The sequence below is a fragment of the Schistocerca gregaria genome, chromosome 9 (assembly GCF_023897955.1).
Source record: "Schistocerca gregaria isolate iqSchGreg1 chromosome 9, iqSchGreg1.2, whole genome shotgun sequence".
In the NCBI taxonomy this organism is placed as follows: Eukaryota; Metazoa; Arthropoda; class Insecta; order Orthoptera; family Acrididae; genus Schistocerca; species Schistocerca gregaria.
The window spans coordinates 120,855,463-120,879,145 of record NC_064928.1 but is presented as its reverse complement, the minus strand read 5'-3'; the positions used below and the strand labels follow the sequence as shown (position 1 = coordinate 120,879,145).

The 23,683-nt window shown below is 37.7% G+C and overlaps 1 protein-coding gene across 4 annotated transcripts in view; it reads right to left on the bottom strand.

Moving 5' to 3' along the window:
* Nucleotides 1-23,683, bottom strand: part of LOC126292197 (CLK4-associating serine/arginine rich protein) — a 133,811-nt gene that overhangs the window by 85,670 nt on the left and 24,458 nt on the right. For all 4 annotated transcript variants that reach the window (XM_049986049.1, XM_049986050.1, XM_049986051.1 and 1 more), the window contains exons 5-6: nucleotides 22,927-23,193; nucleotides 1,870-2,045 (exon numbers count right to left, since the gene is read on the bottom strand). In XM_049986049.1, the coding sequence (XP_049842006.1) occupies nucleotides 1,870-2,045; nucleotides 22,927-23,193 (443 nt within the window). The remainder of the gene's footprint in view (nucleotides 1-1,869; nucleotides 2,046-22,926; nucleotides 23,194-23,683) is intronic.

Below are 23,683 nucleotides of genomic sequence, written 5' to 3'. Positions count from 1 at the left end.
ACTGTACAAATGCAGAGAAGACGTAATTTACCCATACAGAAGGCCACCTATAAAACTCTCGTTGAACCAATAATCAAGTAAAGTTAGTCAGTCCAGCACACTTACCAAGCTGAAATATCTTTACAAACAGAAGATGATTCAGTGGTCAGTTGCAATCTTTGTCACAGTTTGTGCAGTCAGCATGTGAACATCATAGAAATGTTTAAAAAACTTCAATGAGACATACTAGAAGGAAGACACTGTCCAATGTGGACAGCCATACTCTGAAAATTCCAAGAGGATGTTTCAATTGGAGTGAAGAAACCCATTACTTCTTCAACTTGCATCTCATAAATTCAAGCCCATTGTCCAAGAATGGAACAAGGAAAAAAGGTATCCGCCACACACAGTGTTCAACAACAGGACAATAACATATGTGAAGATACAAATGTACAAGTCACACTAAATTTGGTCAATACAGTGAGGATAAACACAGTGTGTGTCTATATTCTGTGAGATGTTATAGGTGTAAAATCACTAGATCTAAGTATCATGAAACATCTTAAGAACAGTAGCCCATGATGTGTAACAATCTGTTGTATGTTTGAAAAATTGTATTTTTTAAATAAAATGGGACAGCAGGAAAGAATTTGAATGACATGGTAGGAGATATGTTTTTAAACAGGGTTTTACATACTTCATCTGCTTCAGTAAAATGACATAAATAATAAAGTACTAAGAATAATAATTTTAGTGTGGAAGTATCACCTGTCAAAATGAAATCAATTTCAATGCTAAATTTTAACATAAATTCTAATTTGCTTCACAATTGTTTAATCAATTACTTTTCTAAATTATGTTACTATTACTAAAAACACTGCTGAAAACTCAAAGCAAAGTAATGCAATGTTAATTTAAAGTCCTAGGACATATCACATACCACAACACTCTTACATTGGAGGGGCTGTTACCACACACGTCCTTTTTAATAAAATTTGTTGGCTACGATTATATCAATTCTATAGCGAGAGTATTTCTAACATTAAAAGATGTGTGCTTTCATTTGCTGGGGAAAGAAGTGAGCTTTTGCACATCTATTAGTGGCTTTAAACTAAAAAGCTAAACATAATTCCACCGAATATAGTGACATGTAATCATATAAAAAAAGAAAAATCAAGCAGCCAAATAGTATCCTTCTTATCATTAATATTACACAACCATTAATACTTACACTGAAGAATGTGCTGCATACTGTGTTCTACATATTCTTTGAACGACAATGTTTTTGAGTGTCTGGAATCACATATATCTTCTTCTGAGACCAAGTTCTTGAGCTTAAATTCTGGCCAAATTTATTAACAAGGATCTTTTAAAATCCTTCCGGAAAAGAACAATCAGTGCCACTGACACTTAATATTAATTAACAGCAGTTTGTGTAATGGAGTAGTCGCTAGTTCATTACTTCGTACATGTCTATTTTCCAAGAGTATGAAATATATGACACCAAAGAGTTGCTGTTTACCTCCCATCAACACTTGCAAATAAATCCTACATTACAAAACACACGTCTCTCCTGGTACCAACGCCAAACGAACTGCAGGATTCCATTTCCTTCTCCTCACACACTACAGGCCAAGTTTCTGAAATAATGCTGAAATGGCAACTGATTCAGGACAGAGTTCCTACAGTGGTCCACAAAATAAGGGAGAAAATCCTTAGGGACAGAAGAGCACGACAGTGCTTCGGCCATGCAGACATACTTATGCTCTGATTCACCCGCAGCGCAGCAAGAGTGCATTTGCAATCTCGATGGCGCAGCGGCACACCAGTACACCCGACAGAGGCAGCGTATAGCTCAACGGGAGCAACACGACCGAAGCCGTCGCTTACCGAGTACATGGCCTTTTCCTCCTCTTGCTCACGTGCCAGTCTCAGAGACTCCTTTTCTTCAATGTCCTGGTTGAGAAAAGAGAAGAAATCGTTCCCATTCATACCATATGCGGCACCGCACACGTTGAGCTCGTGTGCCTGCTGCGGGCCAATTTGACTGACGTCCACACACAGATCTGGAATAAATGCCCCCTGCTAGTTTAGTAAAAATAATAGTTTGAACATATTTTTGAATTGAAAGCATTGTACACAGAAATATATGAAATCAGATTTAGTCAGCTATACATACAGCACATTACTGATAGAAAATGTTACAAACATTTTGATACATGACCAAAACAAGTATTCAGATACAATGGCAGAAGTAGTAGCAGTCAATAGGTATGTGAACAAGATTTAAAGAGTTTGTAAAATTCTCAGGTGTCTCCCAAAATTGTGTCATAAGTTTGGAGGAGCAGCAGTCATCAGGAACCACCTGAAGACAACACAGAGTCTCTTTGCCTGAATATCAGGAAGAACTTACGATGTGACCTGGACCGAAACTGGAGAATTCAACAAGAAAGAAATATGCCAGGAAAACATCAGATCACATTGAAAGTGTTCCTCACCTTCAAGGCAATGTCCTTTTATTGAATTATAACTTACTAAATACTGTATGTGTGTGTGTGTGTGTGTGTGTGTGTGTGTGTGTGTGTGTGTGTGTGTGCGTGCGTCCGTGTAATTTTTTGTTAGCTCTTGAGGACTCTACTCCCACTATTATCTGTATTCTACTCACATCTTTATATAATCATATTGTGTACAAACGGATGTGATATAAACCAGACACACAAAATAGTACACTTTCCAAAAATTTTGATGTGACTTGCAAAACAACATTATGAGCTGAAGTTACAATTTTGTTAGAACATTTCCCCCTTTTGGAACAGGTGTAATAAAATAAACAAAACAGACAATTTGAGGAAATTGATGGGGGTGGGGTGAGGTGATAAGATCTGTCCGATTAAGTAGAAGCAAAGGCAGACACAAAGACAGTGGTGACAGTGGCAGAATTTTTATTTGTGCTAATAGGGTGGAAGAGGGAAATTGAATAGATCTATATACATACTTAAAATGTAAATTAGAGTGCACAGTGGAGGGTACCTTGTACAGGGTAACACAGAGTAACGAGAATGTTTGAAACAAGTAGTGGCAGCCATGGACAGGTGGCAGTACTGCGGGTTTGTGACAATTAGCAAGTAAACAGTCTGCCATTTCTATAATCATGGATCAGTGGAACGGACAACAGCGTGAAAACCATAAAAATGTTTTATAAAAACAATAATAGTTTGGTAGTGGTGCAGAGGTAGTTTTGACGTTTTTATGATTTAGGACGTCATGATGCCATTCCATCGAAATGCAATAAAATGTTGGATTAATAACTTTGAAGAGACTGGATCTGCCCCCAAGAAGAAACCAACAGGACAACCAGGAAGTGTGCATTCTCCAGTGAACACTGATGATATACACGAATCTGTCTTACGGAGCCCACGGCACTCAATTTGTAAGCAAGCAGCAGTGATTGGAATGTCCTGGGACAGTGTTTGCAGAATTCTTCATCTTGATTTAAAATTTTATCCGTACAAACTACAGATGGCAATCAATGGCATTTGTGCAAGAATTGTTTGGCAATCGTGTCGTCTAAGGATTTGGTAACAATCCCTGGCCCCCTAGATGGCCAGATTTATCCGTTTGTGATTTTTTTCTTGTGGAGCTACCTCAAGAGCAAAGTCTAAGCGACTTGACCAAGAACCCTGGATGCGTTAAAACAGAATTCAGGATGCAATTAGCAGTATCCTAGCTAAGATGTTGCAGTGGTCAATGAGGAATCTCAACAGCAAATTTCACGATATATTTGTATAGGACAATGCCATCTAAGGGACCTAATTTAAAAAAAAAAAATGATAAATGAGATCAATGTTTCGTAAATGGAAAAGTTATAAGGTTTCAATTACAACGAATGCAATTTCTTTCCTTCATCACTTCTAGTTGGATTGTGGAAATGTTCCTGTTTTTCTGTGTCACCCTGTATTACTGCTAGTCATTCCCTTTCCTTGTCCACTAGGAAATGGAGTGAGGGAGAAACAACAGAGCAAATGCTTCCATACAATCCCTGATTTCTATTATCTTGTCTTCACAGTCCTTAGGAGAGATATACATTTATTGCAGTAGCATCAAACTGCAATCTGTCACAAATATCAGTGCTCTAAACTATCTCCATTGTGTTTTGTGAACAGAACATCTAGTCCCTCCCCACAGGGAAGCTGATTTAGAGTTCCCACACGAAGCATTTCCGTAATACTCACTTGTTGCTTGTTGACTGAACCTACCAGTAACACATCTAGCAGGATGCGTCTGAATTGGTCGATGTCTTCCTTCAATCTTAACTTATGGGGATCTCTAACACTAGCAAAGTACTTAAGAATAGGTTGCAAAAGTGTTCTGTACGTGGTCTCCTTTATGGATGAGTAACACTTTCATAGAATTCTTCCAATGAACCACAGTCACCCATATGTGTTCATTCCATTTCATATAGCTACATGATGTTAAGGAAGCAAATGCAAAAGGGTAGGAGTCTATTAATCATCAGCAGTTCAAACATATGGCGAATGATGGTATCCCTTAGGGAAAAGGACACCAGGTGCATGCCTGGAGGCCCCATCAAACATGCTGAAGAGGCTATTCCAGCAGCCAATGAGGGAACAAGACACAATTAACTGCAGATTATGGCACATGTTGGGAGCAAATGATGCCTGTCATCTGGGGACTCAAAGGTCATACTTGGGTCATTCCAATGACAGGTACAGAAGGTTGAGAAGACCAGCCTTGTGCACGGAGTTTCAACAAAGTTCACAATTTGCAGCATTTCACCCAGAACTTTTTTCCCTTTGGTTCTGAGGCATGCACAAGAGGTTTTTTTTTTTTAGATTAGGCAACTATCTATCCAATCCAGATATCGATAGTTGTAGGAAATCCAGAAGTATCAGTGTAAGATTGCAAGAAATGCCTCCCACAGGTGGAGGTATTAAAATACTAATGTTAAACTGGCAAAGCATTCACAGCAAAATTGCAGAATTTGAAGTGCTCCTGAAAAGCAATGAAGCTCACATAATACTAGGTACAGTAAGCTAGTTGATACATGATACTGACAGCAGCGAGATTTTTGGGCAAAATTTGATTGCATATCGAAAGGATAGGCAAAAGGGGAAATGGAATTGGTGTATTCGTCGCAGCAGACAAAAAACTCAAATTCACCGAGATAGAAATTGATGCTGCATGTTAGATTGTTTGGGCACAACTCAGTATCAGGGATGGGCATAAAACAATAATTCAATCCTTCTATCATGCAACAGACTCTCCTCCTGATGCAACTGAAAACTTTAGACAAAACATCAGTTCATTTGCGCATAAATTCTCCAATTATACTGTAATCATCGGTGAAGACTTTAATCACTCAACAATTAATTGAGAAAATTACAGTTCTGTTAGTGGTGGTCGTGATAAGATAACCAGTGAAACTTTAGTAAATGTCTTCTCTGAAAACTATCTAAAAAAGATAGTTAAGAAATCCACTTATGATGGAAATTTCTTGGATCTACTGGCAATAGCTAGACCTGATGTCTTTGAGTGTGTCCACTTCAAAATTGGTCCCAATAACACAGTTGTGGCAACAATGATTACCAAAGTACAAAGGATGACTAAAACAAACAGAAAGATATGTATGTTCAGAAAACTTGATTAAAAAATCAGTAGTGATGTATCGCAATGAGAAACTTTCAGCACATGCCAGTAGCACATAGAGGAACTCTGGCTCAAGTTTAAAAGAATAGTTGACCATGCCCTGGTTAGATACCTACCCAGAACAACAACTCCTGACAGGCGAGATACTCAATCGTGTACAGGCACTGTAAAGAAACTTCAAAGGAAACAGACTACTGTGTAATAAGTGTAAAAGAAAGTATAGGCCTATATGTAGAAATTTTGAATGTAACACATTTGGCTATCATAAAAGTAATGCGTGAAGCCTTCAACTACAATAGCAGAACATTGTCAAATATCTTATAGAAAACCCAAAGAAATTCTGGTCATATGTTAAGGCTGCTAGTGCCACCCAAGTTAGTGGCTCGTCCCTACCGAATGAAAAAGAAATTGAAATCGAGGGTAGCAAAGATAAACTGAATAGCTTAACTCCGTTTTCAAATGATTCTTTACATAGGAAAAAACAGGGGAATTGCCCCAGTTTAATTCTCGTACCACCATAAAGATCAATGAAAGAATTATTAGTGTCAGTGGTGTTGAGGAACATTCGAAACCATTAAAACTGAACGAATCTCCAGGGTCTGATGGAACCAGTATCAGATTCTACACTGAATTTGCGGCTAAGTTAGCCCCTCTTCTAACTATAAGGTATTACAGATTCCTTGAACAAAAAACTGTGCTCAGTTCTTGGTAAAAAGCATAGGTCACACACACCTACAAGAAGGGTTGTAGAAGTACTCCACAAAACTATCGTCTAATATGCTTGACATTGATTTGTTATAGAATCTTGGAACATATTCTGAGTTCAAACATAATGAGGTACCTCGAACATAATGACCTCAATGCCAACCAGCACGGATTTCAAAAACGTTTACCATGTGAAACCCAACTCTCATTTTGTTCACATGACATAGTGAAAGCTTTGGATCGAAGCAACCAGGTAGATGTAGTGCTTCTTGATTTTGAAAAGCTTTTGACGCAGTACTACACCTACACTTATTTTCAAAAATACGGTCATATGGGTACTGAGTGAAATTGGTGACTGGAATGAGGACTTTCTGATAGGGGGGAACCAGCAAATTATCTTGAATGGAGGGGCAGATGTAAAAGTAACTTCAAGTGTGCACCAGAGAAGTGTGTTGGGACTCTTGTTTTAAATTAATGACCTCAAAGATAATATTAATAGCAACCTCAGACTTTTTGCAGATGAAGCAGTTATATGTAATGAAAAACCGTCTGAAAGAAGCTGCATAAATATTGAGTCAGGTGTTGGTAAAATTTTGAAGTGAGGCATAGATTGGCAACTTGCTTTAAATGTTCAGAAACGTAAAATTATGCACACCACAAAATGAAAAAAAATGTGGTATCTTATAACTATAACATTAACGAGTTACTGATGGAATCGATCAACTTACACATATACGTGGGTGTAACACTTCGTAGAGATACGAAACGGGAGGATCACATTGGCTCAATTGTCGGCAAAGCAGGCGATAGACTTCGGTTTATTGGTAGAATAGTGAGGAAGTGCAATATGTCTATAAAGGAGATTGCTTACAACTCACTCGTGCAACCAGTTCTAGAATACTGTTCCGAGTGTCTGGGACCCATCCCAAAAAGTACTAACAGGGGATACTGAACATGTACAGAGAAAGACAGCATGAATGGTCACAGATTCTTCCTGCACTTCATATGTGAATGGAACAAAAGAAATCCTAATAACTGGTATAATCACATGGTGAATGCAGTTGAGGTTTTGACACTTAACAGGGGTCCTTCAAAAAATGAGTGATCACAGGACAATGAAACTTTCCGGAAACATTTGTAAGGACATGTGGAAGAAAAATAACAAATAAACTATTGAAAGAAATACATTTTAATTTCTGCATGAGAGGGTTACATGGAACAGAAAGAAACCCTAATAGCTGGTATAATGGTGTGTACCCTCTGTCACACACCTTACAGTGGTTTGCAGAATACAGATGTAGATGCAGACACGACTGTGTCAAGCAGCACGTCACTAATATAGGATTGTCTTCCCCACTCCTCGGTTTTAATTTACACTTTTCTACATTTAGTGCAAGTTGCCACTCATCACACCAATTATAAATTCTCTCCAAGTTATCCTGCATCCTCAACAGTCATTCGACAATGACACTTTTCTGTACACAACAGCATCATCAGTAAATAGTCACAGATTGCTTCTCACACTGTCTATCAGATTGACGTCTACAGAGAAGGGGAGTGGTTCTATCACACATCCCCGGGGTGCTCCCGACAGTACACTCATATCAGACGAACTTTCTTTTTTTTTGTCCACACAAAAGGTCTTTGAGCCAGTCACATATCTAACAATCTACTCCATAAGCTCGGATTGTTGCTAAGAGTCATCAGTATGACACTGTGTCAAAAACTTTCCGGAAATCTAGGAATAACCTGCACTGGCTAAATTATGCAAAAAAAAAAAAAAGCACATACATGGTGCTGGCAGTTGAAGTTTTGACACTTAATAGGGGCCCTACAAAAAATGAGTGATCACAGGACAATGAAACTTTGTGGAAGAAAAATAACAAATAAACTATTGAAAGAAATACATTTTAATTTCTGCGTGAGAGGGTAACATTTGTTAACTGTGTGGCATGTTTATGTTTCAGGTTACAAATGTTGGTCAATGTGATAATCATCTGCAACCAAGACAGGCTGGAACCGCACTAGAGATTTCATTTCACAATGGTACACAGCACTTTTCAAATGGCGAACACGGAAAGTTTGACTGTTGTGACACAGATCATGCCCTGCTCAAAGATTGTACGTCACATCCAGCATTCTCAGCCACGACAACAGGAACTTCAACAATTTGAGGCACAATTGGCCATCTGCCTCTTCCAGTAGTAGTTCTCAAATCACCAGTTAATTAGAATTTCCAAATTACGTTCTTCAACATTCTTGTTTCAACCCTAAGTGACGACACCAGTAACTGTGTCTAACAGCTAGTGATGACATTAATGGTACTAATGACACAATCCACTCCTATTAAGTCGCATACCTGTACAGTAGATATTTTTCCATCTACACTGGCTCGAGCAGCAAAAGTTTAATTGTAACTACCCTGTAGCAAGAGAAAAACAAACGACCATTATAGACAACAGTCACTAGATCAGTACAACTACAGGCTACTAATAGAAACAACAGAAATAATAACAACAGTGTAAAACAAAGTGAGTAAATGCTGTAACAAGAAAGCACAACAATCAGCACTCTAATGGATAGAAAGAGGGATAAAATAAGCCCAGGGCCAAATGAACATCAGGAGACAAGATAACAGATAAGAAAGAGGGTAGTGATGAAAAGGAGACAATGTGTCCAGATAGCACACACCGCAAAGGAACCACACGATCTCCCCTGGGTCCATAGTGGAACCAACATCACCCACTGGTTAAGTTCAGTAAGGTTATCTCTACACAAACAAATGTCTAGTGTTTGGACGAAGTTCTGTCATTGGAAATTTAACTGTCACTGATGTATACAGGTCACCTCAACACTTCTGCATCCATAACCAATTTCAGGCATACGTTTGCATGGTGTTCCTACAAATTTTCTTTTATCTTTAGATCCCACATAAGTCTTTGATATTTGCTGGAATCTGACACAAAATTCCTGCATTCAATTACTGTACATTCACCTGGCTACAAGCGCCTTTTCCACTTCATTTTCACTATTTTCGTAACTGTATCTTCCACTCATTTCCGTATCCCTCCCAGAAATTCCCAAAACACACACACACACACACACACACACACACACACACACACACACACACACACCTCCACTGCTAACTGCTATCTGAATCAGCTTCTGCTTATCAATATCTTTTTCTCGCTGTAGCTCAATACTGATAACACACTCGTCAACGATAAACCACTCATCTCTAATGTAAATGAAATCTAGTTTTGAAATTCCAATTCAGTTCACTGAAAGAACTCCAGCCTATTTTTACTTTTCTGTTCATTTCTTTTCGAGTCTATCCATTAGTGTTTTCAAATAAGCTAGTTACAAAAATTTCTTCAATGGGCTTTTTAAGTTCACAGTTACTCTGTACTGTTTTCTTTTCAACATGATGGTCACACATTACTGGAGTTTTATTGCACTTGATTTTTCTGGCCCGCTCTATGACTTTAGGTAGATCCACACTTGACAGAATGGAACGTCAAATATTCTGCAGCCTTTCACAGAGGCCATGAACAGGAACTGAGTGTCAAAGTTTATCAAGAAGAAAGTTTTGACTTTGATATTGGTAGGGAGGAGGATGGGGAATCTCGTCACCAGCTAACATCAGAAGTCAAACTGTTTGCTCACTCATGTTGCAGTAGTGAATTTCATGCTTTTGCTCCTTATTAGCTTTTAGTTTATTTCTTAAAAGACATCATAGTCACCGTTGACTGTATAAAATATTTATTGTTACTATTGCAATTTCAGCCTTAGGGGCCATTTTCAAGTAACACCGCAAAGTCACATTCTGTCAGATAATTTTATATTCTGACAGAATGTGACTTTGCAGTGTTACTTGAAAATGGCCATAAGGCCAAAATTGCAATGGTAACAATAAATATTTTATACAATCAACGGCGACTATGATGTCTTTGAACAAATATTATATGACTGTGAATCCCAACCATGAGAAGCTAATCACATGAGAAGTTTTTAGTTTATTATTTACATTTGTGTCCATGACAAAATGGCGACATTCCATGATGATTTCGATATCTGTTTCCACTGAGTGTTCTTCCAGAAGAGGGTCCAGATATACGAAACAGATATATGGACAGAGAAACAGCCTACACTGTGTATAAATAAGGACATAAATTGATGAAGCGATTTCTGCTAAAGAACCTTTTTTAACAGCAAAAAGTCAGCTCTAATAAACGCACAGTTCTTTCTGAAGTTATGTGGCACTAAAAAAAAAAAAAAATGGTTTGGACAGCATTTTTCTTGCTGTTTCGCTTGTTAGCAGTTTGCCATACAAAGTTTATCAAGAAAATCCATTATGAATTTGCTTTAGCCATTAATAAACTATCACTGCTAGTTCTTTAGTTCTGATACTATACTCCAACTTTCTCCATCCCACTTGATATCTCGTAACATCACTTTCACAGTTTAGTAGTTGGCTAACCAAGTGATATTGAATAGACATTCTATCTATTCTGGAGAAACCCCAATTTGATGGTGATGTCACCTGCTGGACTGATCCATTCTGTTGACGTCTACCGTTAATCGGCCTTTATTCTGTTAAGTTCCTCTATTACTTTTTACAGTTTGTCTCCATTAAAGACAAACTGTCCAATGTCATCAGCAAAATGGAAGTCTTTCAGATATGTCCCATTAACACATGTTCCTTTTTTTCCCCATTTTAGGAATATCAGACTTTCATCTAGGGTTACTGTATTAGTTCTGTTGATATCTGATTTATCATTACCTGCTTCCTCTCTCAATTCGTACTCCGCACTACCCCAATGAACTATAAGGGAAGCTGTAGTGCTGAACATTAGCATATGATCTACTTATTAAGGGGAGGTACTGGTGAAATTTCAATCCAGTCACAAACAAATTGCAGGTCATTGGGTAAATCCAATTTGCTAAACAATTTTTATCCTGCTTCTGTATTTTTTAGTTTTGAAAAAAAAGAATAATAATAGTAATAATAATAATTTTTTTTCAGCCCATACGTGGAGTTGTTGGTTATAATAGAATGTATTCACAAAAAAGTTTGAGGTAAAATGTTTTATATTGGATGGAGGTGCAGCATTTTTTTTATAGTGGCCATTTTCTTTTTTTCCAAAAAATCTGAAGTATAGTTAGTTTTCTGTCACTAGCTAAATACAGACAGTACAGAAATTTAATTGAAACATTAATTTTACGTGACTATGTCCATAATATATGCATAATCTGTACACACATCCATAACCATGTTTTTTATGTGCTTAATCCATATGTATATCCAGAATCAATGTAAGTGTAACTACGATTTACAGTTTCTTTTCTTTTATTTTTGTTCCAGACGGATTTACGTTTGCAGTGGACTCAACTGTGAAATGGAAAGTAAATATCTATTAAGTTTTCTTGTCCTAGATGGGTGGTGGCAGGGTGTGAGGTTCTTAGTGTGAGGAGGTTATCAATATTCACACAGTTCAATTACTTTACAAAACTTTATTCATAAAACGACACATACATATAGTCTTGTGGTAATGCCCCACCAGTCTACCAACTCTAACGTGAAGCGGAAACCCGGCGATTGCTGGCAGCACGACGACTGGTGGCCAGAAAAGACACACTTTTATTCCTTGTGGCCAGCTATACCTATGGGCGACAACCCGCCCATGCTGACGAAGCGGAGACAGAAATGTGCTTTCTGTGTTGGAGGGTAAATGTTCATGTGCAATACTTCATCACTCTCTTACACATTCTTTGATTTCGCAAAATATAACTAATGGTATCAAACATAACTCAATGTAAGGGACAATCAGTAAATGGTTGTGCTTATGAAGAAAAGATGGAAAAATGTGACAGTGAAGATAAAAACTTTCAGATGTGTTGAAGAAAATACATCGTATGAGAAAACCACATACAAACAAATGAGATTTGACACTACTTCTAGGAATAGAGTTGAAAAGACAATGTTGCTAGTACGAGCAACGAAAAAACACAAAAGCACTGGAGGAAAGAGAGACAAATTTAAGTACATACTAATTGATTTTTCAATGTTTCATTATTATTATCAAAAATGAATTGCACTGATTGCGACCTAAGTACCTTGAATTTCGGGTTAGACGTGATGATGTGCTGAGGGGTTTTGTGTAGAATCACAATAAAGTGTTCTTATTGAGAAATGAGTGGAAATTAATCTTCAAAATCACATATTAATATTTCGAGATGATGTTTTAAACAAAATACAAGCAGAGCTCCTTTTGATGTCTAAATATGCGTCTGACTTTTATATATGAAGAAAGAGGATACTCTAGCCTTCAGCAGTTCACAAAGATTATGAATGTACGACCTTTCTCCTGTGATATTTTTCAAGAACATGTACAAAACACGGAAACTACTGTTCATGAAATCTATGAAAGTCATTTTTGATTAATGATGGTTAATAGTAAAAAATGTATATAAAAGATCAGAACTGGATAGTGATTGTGAGCTTACTGAAAGTAACTCTGATGAAGATTCAAAAATAGATTTTTAGAATGAGCTCATTCATAATGATCTTGATGCAAATGCAAAATTAGATACTGATAATAAGCTTGTTAATAAATTGTTGTGAGGACAATTCGCAAGTGGATTCTGATTTTAAGCTTAGTGATGGTAATATTGGCAACAATGATATAATAACGCAAACTTCACATGACAAAAATAGATTTAGGCGTGAATTACAATTGTTTATGGCCAACAGAGGTTTCCGATCAAAAGTTGGTTTTGGCAGCGTCGTTGTTTTGATCACAGGATACAATGCCAATTTTGATATTGTTACAAAATTCTGTCAAACATGCATGGTTACAGCAACTCAGTTAGGTGAAGATTCACCAGAATTTCATTTCAGGTTGGAAGGGCAGGCCAAACAATGTTTCATGAATCATTCAGGATACTCTGGTGCAACAGAACCTACGATTGCTGAAAATATATGGAAACAATCTAAAAGCTGTAGACCAAGGTGGTTTAAGACGGTGATTCAAAAGCTATCAATCATGTCACATCATTGAATATTTATGGAGATAATCATGAAATACAAAAGGAGGAATGCAAAAATGTATTGTATTTCAGTAAGTCTACACAAAATCTCTTGTTTATACATAGATATGTGTACATATCTACTTCATATCCATTTTGTTTTTAATATTTATATTGCAAAATTCACATGGATACATTCACAACTTATACTTTTTTCAGGGTTTATGCAGGAAGAACACAAATTGTGAAAGAAGAAAGAACTACAAAAGTTACACTGGCTGGCAAGGGTCACGGACAACAAAAGGACACTAATAATAATAATAATAATAATAATAATAATAATAATAATAATAATAATAATAATAAAAACCCTTGCAGAATATTTAAAAAACAATGTATAGAAATAAAGGTGATATGAAGGTATGTAAAAACATACTTTTCGATATGACAAATTTTATAGCAACAATTATGCCAAAGAATTTATTATTTACAGAATATGAAAGATACAATATAAGCATAAATATATTATTGTGCTTCTAATGATAAAAATCCTCAACATTTTCACAGGCCGAAAGGAGACTCATGATAGTGGTTTTATCATCAGCATTGGAGAAAGAAATTGAGCTTGGGTCTCATGCTTCTCATATAAAGACACAATTAAATCAACTTTTAGATAAATGACTGCCTCTTGACAGATGCTCACTTGACTAATGAATTGCTACTAACACAATGTGCTTGATGTTAACTTAAAATGCCCATGAGAGTTTAAACAGCATTATACAGAATAGGTGTCCCTAAGAGAGCTGGACTTCTGCGAAGAGAGTACAAGTAACAACTCCTATCATCATTTGTGGATATAATATTGTCTCTCAGAGTTATTTCAGAAATACTAACAAAAAATTAAGATTAAAATGTGCATATTGAGCAGCACAAGCAACTGCAAAAACTAGTTAAGTAGCAATGCGGAAAGTTGAAGTGGAGAAAAAAAAAAGTTTGTCAAAAAATTGATTTTGGCAAGTATCAAACAGAAGAAGCAATGCTATGAGATGATGGTGTAAGCTACAGTGATGGGTTATTTTGCTGTAGCTGCATATTATTCACATAAATACAGTGTGTGTGTGCTGCAATATGTAAATTGAAAATAAAGAATATATTTTTCAAATGTATCAAGTCATCTTTTATTTAATTTTCCTTCATACTGGGCCAAACATTGTATAATGTTGTGGTAAATCTATTTTACAATAAATTCTTGTCACGTATCATAAAAAGAATTTTTATAATATATCTATACTTGGTATTAAAAAGGTCGCCATACTTCAATTTCTTTGACAAAAAAATCAAAATAGGCAAAATGAAAAAATAAAATCCTACTACTCTGTTTATTTTAAAAATTTTTTGGCTCAAAACATTTTTGTGAATGCATTTCGTGATAACCAACAAATGGATTCACTCACTGAATTCAGCATGAGAAGATACGTTACGAAACAAATTTTAATCTCTCAGCAATTTCCCCCCCCTTTGAATCTTAATGCACTGTTTCTCGAGCCCTAATAATACAGATGTTGCAATAGTGAAAGATTTTTCAGAATCTACAAACTCCATGCAAAACTGTTCCACTGTACAATTTTGTTCACAACTTGTATATGAGTGACTGTGGCCTATCAATCTGTACAGCTAGCTTGTTCTAATTAAAATCTAATGGTTCTCACATCCTTTATACATAATTTTTAAAAGTAGATATAAATCTCTCTCTTTATGGTCTTTATGGCAGAAACACTCAGCAGCAAAAGTGTAGGTCGAAAAAGGCAATTATGAGACTAACTTTCCAGAAATGACTTTTCTTGTGTTAGTTACCAAATTAAGGACTTCATCTAGAAGATTTGTTATCTGTTTTTACCAATATGTGTCACATTGCTGGACAAGACTAGTGGACAGGGTTTTAGCTTTAGAATGTGTCATGCTGTTTAATTCTTCATCTTTTCAGTGAGTAGTGATCTATCCTCGAAGATACTTACTGTCCACCATGGATTTCCTAGCACTATACAGGGTATAGGCAAAATAATGTGAACAGTGTTAGTAATGGGATGGTAGTGTTTGACGGTCAACAATACAGGTAAGGCATGTGTCACACTGGACTGTGTGTGTTCAATACAAACTAGGCATCAGTGCAGGTTGTTTATGAGTAGTGCACATTTTGTATTTGTATTCAAAGGCCAAAGTCCATGTGCAATGAAAGACCTAACAAGAGTTCCAAAGTCGTCAGATTTGGGGGCCCCAATTAGCTGCAGCATTAGTAACCAAGACAGTCAACTTATTGGACGTTTCAAGAGCAACTGTTTCAACAGTCATGACAGCTTACACAAAACATGGAAAGACATCATTGTGTAATCGTAATAGTGGGCATAAATCAAAATTAAATGACAGAGAGTGTCATATGCTAACACAAATTGTGTCAAAACAACACAAAACTACGGAGGCTAAAGTGACTGCATAGCTCAATATCCATCTTCAAGACTCTGTACCTATTGACACACTCTGCCGAGGACTCCCATAAAGTGAATACTCATGGACAAGCTGCTATACCAAGACCATTAGTGATGACAACCAATACAAAGAATTGTAAAACATGGTGTCAGGAGCATGCATAAATCCTGGACATCTGATTAGAGAAAACACTCATATTAATTAATGAAAAATCTCATATAAATCAAACCCACCAACAAACAACAGTACCTTCACTTTGATAGCTGCCATCCATTCCACATCAAACGCTCCCTTCCCTACAGCCTAGGTATTCGTGGCAAACGTCTCTGCTCCAGTGACGAATCCCTCAACAATTACACCAATAACCTGACCAGTGCTTTCCTCTCCCGCAACTATCCTGCAGACCTTGTCCACAAACAGATCTCCCGAGCAATACATTCCTCCCCGTCCAACAACAATATTCCTACCCTCAGACCACACAGAAGCATCCCCCTTGTCACCCAATATTATCCTGGCCTCGAATACATCAATAAATTACTCCGCCAGGGATATGACTTTCTCAAGTCAACCCCTGAAATGAGATCATCCCTTGACAAAATTCTCCCCACACCACCCAGAGTTGCCTTTCGTCGTCCCCCTAACCTCCGTAACATCCTTGTTAAACCCTGCAATATTCCCAGACTACCTTCTCTACCCAGCGGTTCCTACCCCTGTAACCGACCCCGCTGCAAAACCTGCCCCATGCATCCCCCCACAACCACCTACTCCAGCCCCGCTACTAGGAAAACATACACAATTCAAGGCAGGGCCACATGTGAGACTACACATGTCATTTATCAGCTGACATGCCTGCACTGCACAGCCTTTTACATTGGTATGACAACAACTAAACTGGCTGAGCGCATGAACGGACACAGACGAACTGTCCGCCTAGGAGATGTCCAATACCCAGTAGCGGAGCATGCCCTCCACCATAATTCTAGGGACCTAGGAACCTGCTACACTGTATGTGCCATTTGGCTTCTCCCACCCAACACCAGTCCCTCTGAACTGCGGAGATGGGAACTTGCACTCCAGCACATCCTTTCATCCCGCCATCCCCCTGGACTGAACCTACGTTAAACAACCTCACTCCCATTTACTTTTCAGTCTTCTCCTCTTTCCCTTTCCTCTTTAGCCATTCATGCATCTTTCCATCCTACATCTTTATACTATACACCTCTTTACTTCTGTATGCATCTTCTTTGGTTTGAAGCTGGCACAGTACCTGCAGTAGAATATCTTTGGCTTCCCTCTGACAACCATGCCTCCATCCTTGCTACCTTCCCTGTTTTCCTTTCCCTGTTGCTTCATAACCTGGGTTGTGAGTAACTAAATCCACTTTCCCTTCTTCCCTTTCTTTCCCCTCTCTCCTCCCTGATGAAGGAACATTTATTCCAAAAGCTAGGAACTTAAATTTTTGGTTGTTTTTTGTGTTTCTATCGGCTGTACTGAGCTGAGGTAAGTACTGGCCAGCCCCGCTATCTCTTTGTTAGTAAAACACTCATATTGTCTGACGAGTCAACATTTTTGTTTTTGCCAACATTGGGCTGGATTTTCGTCTGGAGAACATCAAAAGAAGCCTACAATCCTGATTGCTCGAGTCCATCAGTTAAGCATGGAGGTGGAAGTGTGATTGTATGGAGAGCCATGTCACGGTATTCTGCTGGTCCCATCATTACTCTCAAAGGTCATATTACAGCCAACGATTATGCGAACATTTTAGTTGATCAGGTACACCCCATGATTCAAATATTGTTCCCCAACAATGATGCCATATTTCAGCATGTTAATGCACCCATTCTCACAGCCACTAAGGAACAGTTGTGGTATGAGGAGCATGCATCTGAACTGCAGCATCTTCCCTGGCCAGCACAGTCCCTGGACTTGAACATTATCGAACCCTTGTGGGCGGTATTGGAGCACAGACTCGAGAGCAGATTTCCGCCTCCCTTGTCACTACAGGAGTTAGAAGAGGTTCTGATTGAAGAGTGGCAGAACATTCCACTAGAGACTATACAATCATTATATGCCAGTATTCCAAGAAGAATCACAGCTGTATTACGAGCAAATGAGGGTCCAACACCTTATTAATATACCATTCCCAAGTAAATACCGGCATTCACTTTATTTTCCCTTTCCCCTGAATGTATCACTTTTCCCTTTCCCCTGAATGTATCACTTTCACAGGTGGACCCCTACCCATTTCAACAGATTATGTCAGAATCTGAAACAACTGATGGTACACTGTGTGTGAGTGCGCGTGCACAGAAAGTTTTGTAGAGTGTTTAGTTAAATGTGCAGAAGCTACAAGATATAGGTATGGGTTACATCAATAGAAAAAATCTGATTTCCTTCTGGAACTACTTATTAGCAGGCAGTACAGATTGATGAGGGTAAGAGTACATGGCTGCATCACTGGCAATCTGCTGACATGGATAAATGTTTAAAAAAGAATGTTTCTGTTCGAGATGACTGGGCAATTGGACGATATCAAGATGTTATAAATACCGTGGGGGTATTTTAAAGTTTCAGATGAAAGTGAAAACTATAACCAATAATGCGCAAGTCTTATGTTTACTAACATGTTTAGTAAATTTTCTTCGTAACTGCTGCAATCATCATCCAAGTGAATCTGCTTACTGTATTACAGCGTTGGTCTCCCTCTACAATTTTAGCCCCCCTTTTCGCTCCATTATCAAACTGACAATTTTTTGAGGTCTCAAGAAAGTGTTATCAACCAATCCCGTCTTTTGGTCAGGTTACTTCATAAATTTCTTTTTTCTGCAATTTGATTTAGCACATCTTCATTAGCTATTCAATCTACACATCTAATCTTCAGCATTCTTCTGTAGCACCACACTCCAACAACTTCTATTCTCCTCTTAGCTGACAGCCAAAATTGGGAGCAGGTCTATTCCACTCTCCTGCATCTGAACTTCCTGATGTGTCTGCTTTTACGTCCATGCTCTAACTGTCCACATCAGCAGTTTCAGTCTTTTTGTGTTTTTAAAGGAGCATCTTCGGTTGCCGTCTGCATCCTCACAACTACCATCATTGCAGATTCTGCTGTATTTATAGACTGTTTCAAGGGCAGGGGATATCTTGAACCTCTATCTGGTTCTCTGACCTCTTTTCTAAAGGCTGCTGTCAGAGTGAAGGTGATGTGTTTGTCCTACGCATGTGATTTTTGTAGATTACAGCACAGTCAAGCAGAGATATACTGCAAAAGCACTGGCCGAACATTCTACATTTTCCACTTTGATCATAGGAATTGACCATTCGCTGGTTTCACTATCCCATAGTAATGTATGTTGTACCCTGGTAAATGCTCTCTCTCTCTCTCTCTCTCTCTCTCTCTCTCTCTCTCTCTCAGTAAACTAACACTGAAAAATGCCTCATATATCTGATGGTAAGATCTTATCATTGTGAGACTTACAACTGATAATGTTTTGCTGTTATATGTACAACAGTCTGCTCAAGACAAGTCTTTATAATCAGTACAATGACACACTGTCCACCTACAAAGTTTGATAAACTGCCAATATTTTGAAGGATTCCAAGTGTTGCCAAATCTGACTTCCTCAGGCATTTGTCTTGACTGATTATGGATCTGGCAGTGAATTAACAATATTGTCAACACAACTACTAGTTTCAGGGAGATGATAAATTGCTTATATTAACCAATTGTTAATAGTGTTAATGGATTTATAGAATGACTGGACTCATTCTTAGTAGCCAAAGGATAAAGAGATGCGGCTTACAGGTCACACAAATAGTAAAAAACACATTACCGCGAAGAAAATTTTTTTACAATATTCTAGGCAAAAACAGTAAAGAGTGATGAGAGTAACAGTTCTTATGTGTGCCAATGGAAATCTGTTGACACATTATGGATGGGTCTCAAATTTACCCATTTTTCGCACACCATTTGTTACAGGTCAATTTCAGGATAACTAATGTTCTACACACTGTCTGTAGATGTCATCTACATATACATTTATACCAATAATCTGCAAATCACACTCAAGTGCCTGGCAAGAAGATTCATCGAACCATCTCCACAATAATTCTCTATAAATCCACTCTCAAACAGTGTGCATATGGACACTTTTATCTTTCCATACGAGCTCTGATTTCCTTATTTTATAACGATGATTGCTTCTCCCTACATAGATTGGCGTCAACAAAACATATTTCACATTTGAAGGAGAAAGCTGGTGACTGAAATTTTGTGAGAAGATCCCGCCGCAACAAGAAATGCCTTTGATTTAATAATATCCACCCCAACTGCTGTATGTATTCATGAGACTCTCTCCCCTATTTCTTGATAATACAAAATGTACTGCTTTTCTATGAACTTTCTCGGTGCACTCCATTAACCCCACCTGTTAAGGATACCACACTGTGCAGCAGAACTCCAAAAGAGGACAAACAAGCATAGTGGTAGAGATATTGCATCTTCCAAGTGTTCCACCAATAAATTGCAGATCTTCCCCACAACATATTTACATGCTCTTTCCAATTGAAGTTCTTCATAATTTCAGACATATTGGCTTTTCTGTGGGAAAGTCAAAGTGCTCAACAGAACATTTATTCAGCCAAGTAATCCATAAAATGTTCAGTACACAGCAATAAAAAATTTATCATCATCTGCTGACACATTTAAAGCACTAAGTGTGCAAGTAGACAAGGTATTCTAAAAAAAAATTTCCCTTATTTCCTGGTTCAAAACACCACTTTTTCCCAGATGAAAATACAGTGTACCCAGTGAAAATACAGTGTGAAAGTAATGTACTTTCATTCAGAATGTAAAACTTATCATTCCTCTCATTGGTAAAGGTTTTATACACTGTTGTATAGCTTCCCCACACTTTAGGAAACTAAACTCAGCAAAAAATCATTTTGAAAAGATCTTTGATGCACAGCAACATGTAGACTGTATGTTTCCCTATTACCTAAGTATAAATACAAAGTCCACCAAAAACAGCACGGTAGTTTTAAGCATTGAAATCAAGTTAGCGATGAGCTTTTATCAACAAACCATAGTTCATGTGATGTGATCTTGCCAGCGCATAACAGCATACATTCAGAGCATAGGATATGTGATATAGTCAGCCAATGGCTAAGTCACTATTAAGCAGCACAAACACACAAATAAAAAAGTTAATGGTTTACATTAATATACATATGGTACAGCTACAAGAAAAGCTAAGCTTCCACATACAATTTTTTTGAGGGCACAGTTAGATAGGATCCTGAGAGCATAGCTTAAATTGCAGCAGCTGGAAATTTCTGACAAGCACAGTTATAAATTTCACTGTTGTGAACCGAACATTTTGTGGATTACCTGGCTGAATAAATGTTCCGTCAAGCTGTTTGACATTTCCATAGAGAAGCCTGTTAAGTGTGAAATTGCTCAAGAACTCAGCTAGCACTTTTTTTTAAGGGTGATTATAGTTTTTGCCATTGTTATTACATAATTTGTAATCTATGAAAGAAATAAAAATGAAAAACTAACCTTGCAGTTTGGTCTCTTTTAGTGTGTGTTGCCCTTTGAGAAATACCGAACACACACACGCCTGTAAAATTTTAAATAGTGGCATAAATGGCTGGTCTTCTGGGCTTGAAGTTTTTCTGGGGGGTAGGTCCTCAAAGTGTTAATGAAAGATTCAAACACTCCACGGATAAAGAAATTTTGTGAATGAAATTCAAATGTTCTGTGATTTAAGAAATTCATCACTTCTCACACGTAACATAATTCAACTTGTGTAAAAAGAAATTTACTTTGAAAGTAATGCTTCTCAAGCCACCATTCGCAACATTTTTCCACAACAATTGTGATGTCGCACTCAGCAGTTTGTCGATACGAAGTATACTGCACAGTTGTCATAAGCCCTCTGACACATTTTGCTGTCAGCAGACGTTTGTGTTGCACTGTTTTTTTGTTCTAAATGGTGCATTTTCTTTACAACTAAAGTTTTTTTGGTGTTGTTCTCTCTTTTATGCTTCACTGCTGCAGGATTATTCTGAAGTTTGCTAGAGTACACCATTAAACCTGTAAAGAAGCTAATATGATAGTGTTTTCAAGTGATTCAGACAACAGCGATGCGGGTGATTCTGTTCTTTTGAATGATTCATTTTCTCATGTTAACTTTTTTGATATGGTGCCAGAGTCTCTGCACAGTTTCATTCATCTCAAATGTGTTAGCAATGACCAATACCCAGAATGATTTTCCATAGTTTAAAAGCATGTATATCTTTGTGGAGATGGGTACTCAAAAGTTGTGACATACTTAATGCAGACTGTTGTAGGTACAAGTGCTGAATGAAACATTTTACTGATAGGAACCACCTTTGTGGTCTAGAGGTTAGTGCCAAGGATACTAAATTAGATCTGAGCTTTGCTTCCTTGAGTCAGTGTGGGACTTCTGTAGAGTGAAGGTCTGAAATGTGGTCCAGTCAGAGTCGTCCCTACAACAAAAATTTGCTCGACATGGAAACAGTGGCAAAATTGGCACAAAAGTTCCCAAGCTGGCATCAAATTTAAATGTGTGTGTGATGCTGGGAGCCATGTGGCATTCCACATATTTTACTATGAGGGATATCAGCAGGAGCATTACAGGTAAAAATGTTTAACTGACGCTAGCCATCACAAACAGCATTTAGACATCATACTCTAATGTCAAAGCACACAGTGTTCTACACATAGATGTAGTGGCTGAGGTCCTAAGAAATGCATACCGTACTGTTTAAACTCCTATAGATGTGTTGGCGAAAGAAGATCTCTGGCAGCTAGCAGCGCTGTTGCCAGTCTTCAACAGTAAAGTGCACACTGAATCAGGTAAAAACAATTGCCATCTATACACCAGCAACAACAGTGAGGCATTGCCACAGACTCGAGCACAAAACCACGTGATGTGACTGTTTGACATGCACATGCAAATAATATAGTTTTAATTATTCTGGGTAGTAACCAATATTATGAAGCACCAAACTACAAGGGAGAATATAGCTTACCAAAATCTACATCACTGTCTTCTTCTTCCTCTTCTTCGGGCTTTTCGGTGTCAGCAGCACGAGATGCTGTTGCAGTTTCCTGTGTAACAGTTGCTGGCGCAGCCTGCTGTGAGGTGGAGCTGTCGTACGAGTACGGAATAGCCGCCCCCTTTTCACGCTTCTTCTTGCCATCTTTCTCCCCGGGTGGCGGTGTGGACTCATCGGGTCGTGAGATGGGGCCAAACTGTTCCTCGAGATATAATTGGTGCAGAAACTTTTCTTCTTCAACTGCAATAATTAGGAGTGTTGTAATTTCTGTCCTAACACCACCTTGTCGGTGCTTTAAATTAGTAATGAGCCAGAATACCAATACACTTCAATTTATATATGAAATACAAACTTTCAAAACCTGCATTTTCCAACGGTAGTACAGTTAGTTAAGACAAGTTTTTGCAACATTAAAAAATTTTGACAACAGGCTAAGAGAAATCAAAATTCTCCTCTTTAGCAATGGAAAATGAACTTCACCAACCTAAAATATCGAATAAATAACAATTTTTTCAGATGGTGATCTTATACAGAAACAAATACACAATTTCCTATATCTGTACATTGCATGCTAACTTACAATGATAAAGAGTACTTCAGGCTCCATATGCTATTTTAATCTTCATACAATGTGTTTACTTGAAAATTTAACTGTAAACCAGCCTCAGATGCTCTCACTGTTACTGCACAAAACAATGATGAAACATACTGATTCATTCTCTCTCTCTCT